General features: G+C 44.4%; 1 protein-coding gene across 2 annotated transcripts in view; it reads left to right on the forward strand.

Annotated features, from left to right (window-relative positions):
• The window catches only part of LOC128306000 (protein rhomboid), a 42,515-nt gene that overhangs the window by 19,196 nt on the left and 10,449 nt on the right, over window positions 1-12,870 (forward strand). For both annotated transcript variants that reach the window (XM_053043662.1, XM_053043663.1), the window contains one exon: window positions 12,751-12,863. In XM_053043662.1, coding sequence (XP_052899622.1) covers window positions 12,751-12,863 — 113 coding nt within the window. The remainder of the gene's footprint in view (window positions 1-12,750; window positions 12,864-12,870) is intronic.

Consider the following 12,870-nt stretch of genomic DNA (forward strand, 5'->3'; position numbering starts at 1 on the left):
AGATACCGGGCGAGAGGGCTTTTTCTACATATTTACGCGGTAGAGGTGAAGGTTTCATTTAATTGCATCGCATTACTGTCCATAACCCCCCTATGGGAAAGAGAAGGTGGGAGGGAGGGGGGGGGGGGGGGGACCAGCTGCAGCAATTTCTCAGTGGTATTGTGTAAATTTATCGTTCCAAGTGAATTTTTTTTCGGTATATCTACCGGTAATTTCTCACGCCGAGTGATTCTATTTTAAACCCCCGTTTAAATGGTACCTCGGTTTGGTCTAATACACTGGAAGGTCTTGGATCGAATGTTAACTAGTTCAATCCCCCTTCGGTAGCAAGAAGTTGAATATCTGACTGTTTTAAAATATGTCTCTGAAATCGATTTGCACCAATAAACGCCTGTCATGTTATTTCCAAGACATCTCGTTAGGTTAATGAAAAAGGTGGAACAACTGTCGTTTAATGTCAGAAATTGACATCCAAAATCTGTCCAAAATATCGGGAAAAAGCCTCAGATTTGATCGGTTTGAGTGTTTCATATCAATATTGCATCAAAATCAATAATTATTCTCATTCACATCTCTTCTCGTGTGACTTATACATCTCTATTATTACGTCACAAGATCACTACATCCTGAAGTGCATTGGGGTAATTTCGTTGCGATGTCACACAAGCTCTGTCACCACACCAACTCGTGACGTGTGTCCCCCCTAGACACGTCACACTACTCTCCAGTGTGGCGATAAATCTGAAGTTCGTAATCGAAAGTGTTTTCGGTTAAGCGAATTGAGCAGGTATATAATGCTGTTGTCTTCCCTCTCCTTCACGGTTTGCCCCGGATCTCGGATTACGGCGACATGATGGGGGTCGACCTTCAGATTCACGCACGTGCACCCGAGACACATATGACTCACGATCCGCGGGCGCGCGCGATTCAACTTTTGCTGTTGCTGTTGTTGGTTCGGACTCTCGGGGAATTCCGTCGTTCTTGACCTAGTGCAACACACGGGCAGCAGCAGCCAGTGCCGCCGCTGCGTGGATCAGCGTGGAGAAATTTCATGCAAAGATCGTTGAAAGCACACGCTTTGTACGCTTTGTGTACGTGTGTTTCTGTGTGTTGCGAACCCAAGCCGGCTAAACCCAAGAAACGCTTGAAGGTTTTTTTTTTTCTCTCGCAAACGGGGTTACTTTTAATTTCTATCCTCCCGCGTTTCTCACTCGCGCGCGCACTGTGGGGATGCTCTTTTTGATAATGATCATCTTTTATACGCCACACCGGGAGGTTTTTTGATCCTCGGTTTGTTGGGTGTTTGCCCTTTTCCTCGATCCGGTGGCTTTTTGATATTCGATAGGCCTCTTTTTTGGTGGGCTTGTCGGGCTCTCCTCCCGCCCAGAGGAGCTAATAGGTCGAGATCATCGTTGAGAGATCATAAAAGGATGAGAAACAGAAAAAAAGAAGGTATGATTACAATTAAAGCCCATCGAGAGTGAGGAGGAGTAGGAGGAGGTGGTCCGAAGACAGGCGATCGTCTACGATCTCGTCGCGTCCGTCTCGCGGGGTGTGCGTGGTTAGAGCCTCTGCGCTTAGTTAGGAAGCTGTCGAAGAACGGTGCCCAGCAGGAGCGGAGTCAGGTGGGTGCTGAGCAAAAGGGAGGCGAATTTTCACGCCCATTTTCTTCACCCTTTTCGAGAACCCTCGGACCGCGATCAATCCTCACTGCCCCACGAATGGGTGTGGGGCGCCTGTTGCGCTACTCAATCCCAATCACTCAATCATGATGATCACACGATCGTGTTATAAGCGCGCGCGTGGCCCAATACTCTTGGGAAGGTGGGACGTAACAGGGTCTGAGCTTCGCTTGGACGCTTGATTTTATGAATGAATTAGTCGGAAACGTTTGTGGTCTCCAGCCACACGTACGTGGGCAGTTCGCGCCGTTGTGTGTTGGCCTTGGCGTTTTGTGCACTAGACATCTGTCTGTCGGAACAACAACCACCACATAAGCGCCGCAATGACTCAAGTGTAAAATGGTGTGGGTCACCACCACTCGCCTTCTGCTTTTTCTCGGCTCTCTGGGGAGAACCCTAATGCCTGCGCGGAACCCAGGAAGTACCTATATTAAGAAGCCTGGTGCTTGTTTGATTTAAACGCCAAATTAAGCAGCCCAAGCAAGAGACCGCTGTTTAAGGTGGCCCCCGGTTTGCGTCCACTTAATGGGCGCCATTATTCATTCCCTCCCAGTCAGTATGGGGTGGATTCATTTTACGTCAGCAACAATTTCCACCCGCGACTTCCACACCACGCCAACGTTAATTTGATTTTCACCCATTTGGGGGCCGTCTGTTTGTGCAGGGTTTTGCAAATTATGCTTTTTTAATTTCTCTGTACTGCATGAAGTTCCGGTCGGAAGTTGGGTTCTATTTCGAATGAAAGTACTCTGCAAATCTTGTTGGTCCATAACAACAAATATGTCCACAGCGTCAACATACCACTCTTTTTAACTCACTCTTTCTATTTCGGATAAATTTCCCCAGTTACAACATTTTGATATTGGATTCTTGGCCATTATTCTTGCCTCAAAGTATCAAGAATTGATGTTGGTTCACTACTTCCTATATATGGCCTATATATATCCATCGAGTCTCAGGATCCAAGATCTAGAGCTGCGTCTCAGAATTGGAAGGACGTCAACGTCCACTTTCAAATTGTGGGCATCTTAGTGGTTTTCCAAATAGTCGTAGCGCAGTATTGGGTGAATCTGATTCATGAGTCTTGAATAAATCTTTGCACTGAATGAACTCATCTGATTCTCTACTTCGAAGATTAATGAATCATCCAAGAGTAGATCCAATATTAGATTCCTGATTTGTATGACTCCTCTCTAAAGATGCATATGAGTGACTCTTCTCAAAAGATTTATTCAGCACGACATTGCTGACAAAGTTAATAGATATCTGAGGTATCTCTTTAGCTCATTCAAACTTTAACGATAAAGATGCACTAATCAGTCAATTCTTCATGCCACATTTGAAGGTACATCAGTGCGGAAATTGAAGTATACACTAGCGTTTAGTTATGTCTAGGAAAAAGCAATACTGAGTACCCTTGAAGAATAGTCAAAAGTTTCAACTAGGTTGTTGTGCTCTGATTAATACAGCTTTCTGTGTATTGGTGGGTCGCGTATTTACGCTTCCAAAGTTCATAAACCAAAAAAAAGCAATCCTTTTCTACCCTTCGCGTGTGTTGCAAGTGAGATACGAGGAGTGAGGAGTGCAGGAGGGTGATATATGGGGTAGAGAAGTGTGGAAAACCGTAACCGGGCAAAAGTAAATAATGTTTTTTGTTTTATATTCCTCATTAATGAAACAAAAAAAAACACACACACACACACACACACACACACAGACAGATAGACAGACAGACAGAAACAACAGCACGCAATGCACAAATTCCCGTTGTGGGGGCACACGCGCGCTTCGTTCGTGTGCTTTCGCGCGCGGGCCCCGTTGATTGATGCGCTCGGTTGCGGATATGCACCTGTCTGTGTGTTGTGTCGTGGAGAGAGATTGTTTTGTTTTGTTTCTTTTTTCTTTAGCTTTGGCCGAATAAAGTATTGAAACATGAAGGCGGTTTTTTTGGGGTGGGGGTGTGTTTCGACCCTGTCCCCCTCGGCTGTCTGGACAATTTTGCTTTATTTCGGTTGCCCATTTGGTGAAGCAGTCACAAAACTGTTGCAAGTTGTGTGTTGCAGTGGAAAACGCTAAGTAGACACGATACATTTCCCGTAGTAGTAGCACTGTTCTTCCCGACCAAATGTGTTTGGAGGAGTGTAATAATTTCCCGTAACCCCGTAACTGCTTTTCAAGTGTGTTTACTATTTTCGCAGTGGCGCATGAAAAATACTGCGGAACGACGACACCTATTGTGTGTGATTTCGCATTGTACATTTGTCAGTGGTTGTTGTTTTTTTTCTCGTTAGTTTTCTTCTTCCCCCCCCCCCCCCCCCCCCCCCCCGGCGCATAACGTGATAAACGTGTTGCATTCCATTAAAGTTTTATCTCCCCCCGCCCCGGAGGAGGGTACGTTTTAGTTGCACCTGTTGTTGGAAAATAATGCTCTCAAGCTTACGAATAGCTAGTTTTCATCACACACCAGATCTCTCGAGTCTCTCGTTGTGTGTGCTCTGTTGGTGGCGGCTGCACACTCCATTTACCTTGCGCGCGCCAGTTGCATTCTTTTGTGAACGATGCATTTTGCTTCCATTTTTGTTTTTTTTTTGTTGCGTTGTTACGCTTTAGTTCCCATCAATCCCGGGCGTGTTTTGGAAGTCGCCGTAGCTTTGGGTAATCGCGTTTCATTACGATTAACATTTTTAATTTATGCTGCCACAACCGATGATTATGACCCCCCTCCCCAGAGCTTTGCAACTGGTCAACCCGGGGAGGGTGTCTCGGGGAGTAGTTAATTGCTTGCACATCATCTCCCTTTAGTGCATTTGAGAATAAATGTGTTTCAATCTCGTTCCATTGCTATTAACCCCCCCAACATTGCTGCGATTTATTACGAATTGCAGCAGACACCTCCCAAAAGCTCATCAATGTGGAGGAGTTGTTGTGTGTGCGCTTGTTGATCTTCTCGAGAAAACCCCACCAAGCCAGACGACTCGTTGAGGCGTCTGCAAAAGTTCACCGGAGAGATGTCACACTGCAGGGTCGAATGGTTGTTGTTGTGGCCTACCTTTTCCGGTGCGATCACCAGTCTGAGCATTGTGGCGCCGTGAAGACAAGAAATTGAAGCAAACCCCAGCGAGAAGTGCTTTTGTGAGTAGGAGATCGCAACATGACACGCGCTGTGCGTTCATTGTCGTACTTAACGAATGATCAAAGATCGAAACTCGTCCCTCGGGACTGGTCTGGTACCCAAGAGGTGGTGGGAGTAAAAGGGGAACCACATTTTATAATAATGTGTGTGGGGGGCCCATTCGTTGCTTGGGGTAGAATGGATGAATCATCCAACACGCTGGGGACATGTTTTCACATTTTGTTTTGCTTGGAAAATTGTGCAACAAAAAGCGCATTTTTATTAAAGTAAGTAATTCGTTTTTGCTCCTGTATCCCACTGGATGTGGATAACCTTTTTTAACGATACTGAATGTATTGTTATTATTATTGTCAAGCTGTCATACAAAAAGGGAACAAGGTTCTCAAAACATATTTGTTATAAACAAATGCCGAATAGTGTACTTACGGAGGAAAAAAAGAGTTACTCACTCAAAATCACACTCGTTTTCTAATTAATTTCATTCAATTTCCCACCATGCGAGTGTTTTTATTTGGATTAAACGGGAATGAAATCACACAATTATGTCACCGTTTCTTTGTAACAGATTCTACAACTGGGTCACACACACCAAGCGCGATCGTTCGTGTGTTTTCCCCGTTAATCTTGGACATTGGAAAATTGGGACAGTTTTTTTTTTCACTCAGCCATCATTAATTTAAGTCTTGCATATGATGACGGTGTGGTGTGCGATATGACAAAGGGAAGAGGAAAACTAAAGAACAAAAAATTACACGATACACAACAGTTAAAGAGATGTGTGTTAAGCAGTGTCCAACTGCTGTCTTTCCTAACAGTTCCAATTCCTTCCGTTATAACTTTGTCTTTGGTGGGCTCATTTCAGTTAAAGCTATTACATAGATACCGGAACGAAATTAGATTTATTCCATGGCCAATCAATTTGTAAATACAATTCCCACCCATTCCGGTTGCGGATGGATGTGTAGATTAAAATTAAGAACTAATTGCCCAAGTCATTCGCTATATTTAGGGTCATTCCTTATCTATTTAGAAAGATTTTTGATAATTTATCTTCAGAGATCACAATTTTGGTGATGTTTTGATGCCAAACAATAAATAGGCGACGAAGTGGTTCTTTTTCCTCAGTTTATTTTAAAATTCGGACAGTACTCGAGGGGATGATACCAAGGCATGACATTTTTTCGTAGATCGGCCTTTTTTGCTAATATACCACCAAATATGATGTCGAAATAACACTCCCAATTTAAAGGTTTTTGTTGTTTATCGTTTCGTTATGCTCGTACATTTCTGGCGTAAAATGGTTGTTAAGCTATTTAATGATTGAAAGAAAAAAAAAACGCTCACAGCATGTACTTAATGGAGGCGAAAGGAAAACTGTAGCTAAGTAAAATTAATACCATCAGTTATCCCTGAATGTCGGCGTACACCCTACACTCCCGCCCCCATGCACGTTAATCCTGAGAAAAAGTGATTAAATGAAGGTGTATTGTGTTACACTTCGGTGGCCTCCCTTCCCTAGATGATGATGCCCTTCAGACAATGAATTCAAGGACTGAAACTGAAGGAACGCACACGAAGTCGCGCTGCGGTGGCTATTCGCGCTTCAGAAGGCGTTGATATGGAATATATTATTCTCCTCCTAAGGTAAGGTGGTGAGAGTAATTCTAGGTTGCTTTCGGTGTCCTTCGGGTATCTTCTACTCGTAACCTTCCCGGTCGTTTTCAGTATAATATTATGCTTTATTATATTACAAATAAAGCTCCTATGTTGAAGTAGTGAAGCGCATTGCGCTTCTAATCGAAAGCGGGTCAACAGACCTCTGGGCGTAAAGGAAGAGAGAGAGACGACCCAACAGAGTTGAGATGTGAGATGTGAAAATGCAACACCACACACACCACCTGTCTGTCCGAGCCCTTTTGAGACCAGGAATGGCGCATATTCACGGTTGTTATTATCCGCAAACGCGCGTTGTGTGTCGTGCGTATTCTCTCGCATAGGTTAGGTCGCGCACGTGTGACGATAATGTATCGAATTATGTTGAAGTTACGCCGCCGTCTCGCCCAGGATACGGTTTTTTGACAGTCGAACGTGATCGAACGTAGAAGAGCGACAAAATAATGTATGCTACAGCCAGGATGTAGCCCCCGAACCAAGGAGAATTGCACCTGGTTCAAATTATCAACACGTTTGAGTATTGTTGCTGCTGTCCCCGTGCAGTTTGTGTATAATTATCTGTATTTTTTCTACACCGAGGCATGTCTTTTTCGTTGTCGCACACACCAGCCAGACGACAGACACAGGAAGGTTTGCCCGCGGGATGTTTCGATAATTGGTCGTAATTTGTGACCACCAGAATTCGACCGAGAGAGAGAGAGAGAGGAGGGCGCCCGTTTCGGCAAATCGAAGGCACCCCGAATCCGGAAGTTTGAAGTTTGAGCTGTTATGTTTTGGGGGAATCTCTTGATAAAGGTGAGCCGCGCGGTGTTTGATCTAAAAGATAAGCGGAGGCGGCTGGCTCGGCTGGGTTAAATGTGAATTTCCTGTTCTACATTCCATCGAGCATTGAGGAATTTAGGTTGTATGAATTTCTCACCTTTTCATACCCGAGCAGACCAGCCAGACGTTGAGAGATCTGCGCTCTTCGCTTCGAAGGTAGTGCCTGACAGACAGTGGCAAGAAATTGTGGGCTATTTTGTGGGTTGTGCTTCCAAAATTACCTTGAGGAATTGATGATTTCCTCAATTTGGTTGAATAATTCTTTTCAGTGAGAGTTCCAGAGTGATCTGATGATCTTTTCCAATGTTTTCGTTCCAAAAACCGGGAATGATCTTGGAGATTTGAAATACTTGCAATACGACCTTAATACGAACCGTGAAGAGGGGACAGTTGCATTTGTGTTTTGTTTTGGCATTAGGGCTAAGTATATCGAAGGTCGTGGATTGAATTTCAACAACTTCTAATCAGTCATGGTAAGACATACTTGATCTAGTATGTTTTTAGACCAAAATCGAAGGATAGGAACAGTGAAAGATGCTTAAAATGGGACACTAAGATGGCATGACGATAATTCCCTATACAAAGTGGAGAAAGACGCCTAATTGCTAATTGATTAAATCTTCAAGTTTACCAAGCATTTAACTCTACCAGGGGGCATCCTCCGGGGTCGGATCCAGAAGAGCACACGGGGGCCTGGTAGACGGGGGGAGGCAGGGGTGAATGAGAGAATGATTATGTGCGGAAAATCTCTTCGCTTACGTTTGATAGCTCCAATTATAGGCTTTGTTTATCTAGCCGTTGTTGAGGTTGAGGTAGTTAATAATAGCCGGTAAAGAAAATAAACTAATTCCAGCGGTGATGGCGGGGAGGAGGGCGTATGGTTCATTTCCTGGCACTGTGCTCTCTGTAAGCAAAAGGAGGCAAATGTGTCTACACGTGGAAGGGCGCTCTCACACACTGCAACAGAAGTAGCAAGGTTTATAATGGAAGCGCGTAAGTGCGTACCATTTTCCCCACATTGCTGATCAGCTGAATGTGTGACTATATATCTGTGGTTGGTCCAAGCCCCGCAGCAGATGCTGCTTTCTTTCTTTCGAACCCGTTCCCCGTTCGATATGAGATGGTGGGGATATGTGAGGGCGTGATCCTCCTCCCCTCGATCATTAATCAGACCTCCAGACGGACGGGGGGACGTGTGTAGGTAGGTAGGTGGTGTGAGATGATATGAACCATGTAAATATTGTAGACACATGTGTGGATTTGATCTTTCAATTGGTTATTTATTTTGGCCATTTCTATGGGGTGGGGATATACACCGCAGAACACGGGGGAGAGATGGTAGACAGACAGAATTTTGTATACTCCGATAATACTTCTTGAGATTTTTTTCGATTGACCATGGCACTCGATTGCATTTTTTATAAATTAACACTTTTTGTCTTAATTTTTGTTTGTTTTATGGTTAGTTGCTGTACAGAGATACAGACATTATTCAATCTTGACCACAAAGGCTCTTCTACAATATTAACTATACTTCAACTCATTTTACCTGTTGTTCCGTTTTGCATCCACCATGAAATTGCTGATGTAGTGTGTCGCCTTGTTTCACAAAATTTCGTCGCAATTTTACGCAATCTACCACCATTGCGCAGCGCCTCCCTAAGTGTGGTACGGAAGGAGAGATAACCCAATTTGCAATTAATTTCAAGAATTCCTTTTTTGGTTGCCCTTCGCACAAACTACAAGAAGGTGGGAGTTGGTGGGGAGCATCATCACCTGCGAAAGAAAGGAGGAAAGGATGGCACGATTAGGGGGAACATGTTGCGGGTGTCGCTCGCTCCGTCGACCACAAAACTCCTCTGAGGCGTGCAGATATTATTCCTTTGCTTCCGAAATCCCATTTGTGTGTGGAGTACAGCCGTCGATATCACGGACGACACTCTCGCGCCCACCAAACGGCCAAGAACGAAACGCACAAACGCGGAAAGATCATAAAAAATATTTAAATTCAAACATTACAGAATGTATAAATGCAACCCGCCCCGGGAATGGAGAAACAAAGAAATGCAAGAAGGAGCCTGGAGACACACCACCAGTGTGTCCAGTCGCGGTTCGAACTTGGCGGTTAATGTTTCATCGTGAAAGAGGGGAGGTGATGGGGGAGATGAGTGGAGATGTAAATAACCGAAAGCATTCCCGAGTTTTTCAGTGTATGTAAACCAACTCTTACTCTTGCGTGTTTCTAAAGGCGCCGCGCCGCTACTGCTGCATTCTTTCCTTCTTTTTGCCATCTTTTTGCCGGCCGCCATCTCACACCGCACTTCTCTCATGTTGGGGAAGGGACAACAACACCGCGCGCGAAGGACTCTCAACGACGCCTTGTTACCCATCAGCTGTCAAATGTGTATTATATTAAAGGGATTCCGGAGCCTTTTTGCCCACTCTCTGCCGCCCACGGACTTTCTGAGTTTTCTGTCCTTTCTTTTTCGCGCTTCCCCCCCCCAATCCTTTGGACGAGAATGTCTCCTCGGCGGACGCTCGTGAAATGCATTTTCTCATCAAAACTCTTCCATCCCCCATCGGTCCCCATGGTCGTCCTTGTTGAGTGCTTTGAATTATTACTGTTTGATAATAGTGTGGGTCTTTTTGCTTTTTGCTTGCCTGCTGCGACACACGACGCTTGGCGTTTCGATCCAGTGTAGTGTGCGTATAGAGACGTTTAGGACGACTATTCGGTAATAGGGGGAACATTATTTGTCTGGCGAAGAGGTTTTACGATGGCAACGGAGCAAACGGAGTTGGGGGCCCATTGCGCTAATGACCGTTTTGCATGCACAGCAGGACCTGAAGAGACATTTGGAAGCAACCGAGGAAACAACCGTGTGTGGACACGATGGGAAATGTGGGATATCCACATTCCTAACCCTCTCTCGTGAAAGTTGTGGTGGCATCCAATGGGTGTAAAGAAAAAGGAAATTAAAAGGGGACAGAGTACGCGCGGTGGCCATTTGATTGAATTTGTTGAAGTGACTCAATGTTAGCATTTGGTTTGGAGAAATGTCGTCTAAGTCAAGTAACTCAAATTAATTCACTGGTATTATTGAATTTCCCCATGATTTACTACCATCGTATATATCCTTTTGCAGCCATTGCTTGCAATTTTTATTATTAAACCTTCTTTTTACAAATGGTGGTAAAGGTGCGTGTGGAGGCCACTTTGAAATCAGCGAGTATAGTTGTGTGGCGGCGAATGTGAAAATGTAAGGAATGCGGTCCTCTTGTGCGCCATCAATCATTATCTCGCGATGATCGTGTGTTCTCCTGGGCTACCGGATCAACATCGGGGGGCACAACCACCACCGCCCCTAACCAAGAGCGGGTTGAGTTGCGATCTGTAGTTATTTCTTCTTCGTCGTCGTCCCCCCGTTCTGGTTTGTGGCTCCTGTGTTGTTCATTGGAGGTGTGTACAATCCTTACCTTACGATAGGCAGCAAGTGGTCAATATTGCCATAATTTTCTTGTTCGTACATCGTCATCATGAAAGCAATATCATAAATTGTATGTTAGGATGATGTTGTTGTTCATTGTGCGAACGTTTTGTGGAAGTGTTGCGATCATCCTTTGGTTGAGGATCGGTTTTGAAGGGGTAGTTCTGTACTCCACACTGGTAGATATGAATATGAATACTTAACTATTCTTCGTTTTGAAAAATGTTTGAATAACTCTGGGCAAGATATTATTGTTGAGTATGAAGTGGTTAGATATGTTGCTTAGAATTTTGTAAGAATTATGTGAAATTTCGCTAGAATTCCAAGGTACTTCGCTAGTACTTCCAAGAACTTCGTCAGAATTCCGCGGTAATTCTGCAAGAATTCTCCAAGAGTTTCTTGTGAATCACACAAGAATTCCGCCAGAATTGAGCCTTACTACAATGGAATGACAATCAGTAATGTCTAGAGGGAAAGTACATAAACTTTGGAAAGTCTTTTTTTATAAATTAATTTAAAGTTACACCTACATGCCTTCAATAGATCGAACGAGCTTCTATACCTCGACCAGAACATTCTGCAAAACTTCGCTTGTGTGGAGGAAGAAAGTAAGAAAACGATCCAAATGCCAAATTGTATCACGAAGTCGCGTAAGTCTCTTAACCATTAGGCAGAGTAACAATGGCGCAGAACGCGGATTATTTTCTTCTGGGTGTCGCCCCCCCTCATCCAGCGCCTGGTTGGGGTTCTTCGAAGTAAACCAACATAATCTAGTAAATCGCACTGTTTTTTTTTTGAGAGCAAAGCAGAGCGCGCGGGTCCGGAAGGTGGTGTATTGTAGGTTTCGTCAAAATGGAATCGGAAAAAACTTGTTTAGGGGATTGACATTTAGGGTGATGATGTCACACGGCTACGGCTCTGTTGTTCGTGTCGTGAATGTGATCTTTGTCTCGGTGTTCTTACACGCACCGTGTAATTTTTGTTTCGCGAAGATGGTTGATGAAGTGTGTGCGCATGGCCCGCCGCAAATTGCAAGGTGTGTGCCCGGCCGCCGGCTAGAATTTATAGAGATTCGCGTTCTTTTCGGGGTCAATAAACCGCGCACCAGCAGCCAGCAGTAGTACTACTTCCTCCCCCCGCTTGGGTAACGATTATGATCAGTCGTCGTGTTTGTGGGTTGCATGTGGGGGGAGGAGGTAAACGTTACGCTACGCAACAAAAAAAAAACATTATCTCATTCATCATTTTACAAACTTCAGCATTTTTTCTTATGACATATGATTGTGTGCGGTGTGTGGTGGTGGGAGCACATTTTCCCCCCCCACCGATGAACGATTGTTTTCCCATTCTGTCGCTGTTATGGATATCATCCTATGTTTAGTTCGTTTCATCCTCACACATTCACCACCAGGCGGGCCCCCGGACCAAAATGACACAGTTATTTGTTGAGAAATGTATGATCTCTGAACTCGTTTTTGTTGCTGCTATCATCCTCTGCGACAATAAGAGCACAACCCCAGAGGTTAATATTTAAATTGCTTTAATGTATACTTTCTCTAAAATTGTGTGAACTCGTGTGCGTACACCTTGCTGCTGCGTGCGTACTGTACTGCGGGGGTCTCTCTACGCAAAGCTGCTTCCTTTTCCAAGTGTTTTTGTCCATTGTTGTTGTGTTGTTTGTGAGATGAAAGTGGTGAGAAAAGTGAGCGTGTACGAGATGTGATAAGAAAAGAAAAGGGCCAATGGTGTTGCTAAACGACACGATCTCTTACCCCTTCCGATGTTTTGTGCGTGTGCGTCTGCTGCTTTACACGTGGGAATAGAAAATTTCCTGACGCCCGTAGTAGTAGTAGACGGCCGCGGATGTTTGTTTTTGTTTCTCCCAGACAATCAATCTAATCAGCGATTGTTTTTCTTCTTTCGTTTCATTTTCCTTTTTTTGTTCACGCAGATGAGCGGCAAGCGTTCACGTAGCTTCAAGTGTGCAGTACATCATCGCGATCGTGAGGTTTGTTCCGAGAACGATTTTCATCTGATATTTGAGGATCCACCACTATTCCGCAGGTAAGCA

This window comes from Anopheles moucheti, chromosome 3, assembly GCF_943734755.1.
Source record: "Anopheles moucheti chromosome 3, idAnoMoucSN_F20_07, whole genome shotgun sequence".
In the NCBI taxonomy this organism is placed as follows: domain Eukaryota; kingdom Metazoa; phylum Arthropoda; class Insecta; order Diptera; family Culicidae; genus Anopheles; species Anopheles moucheti.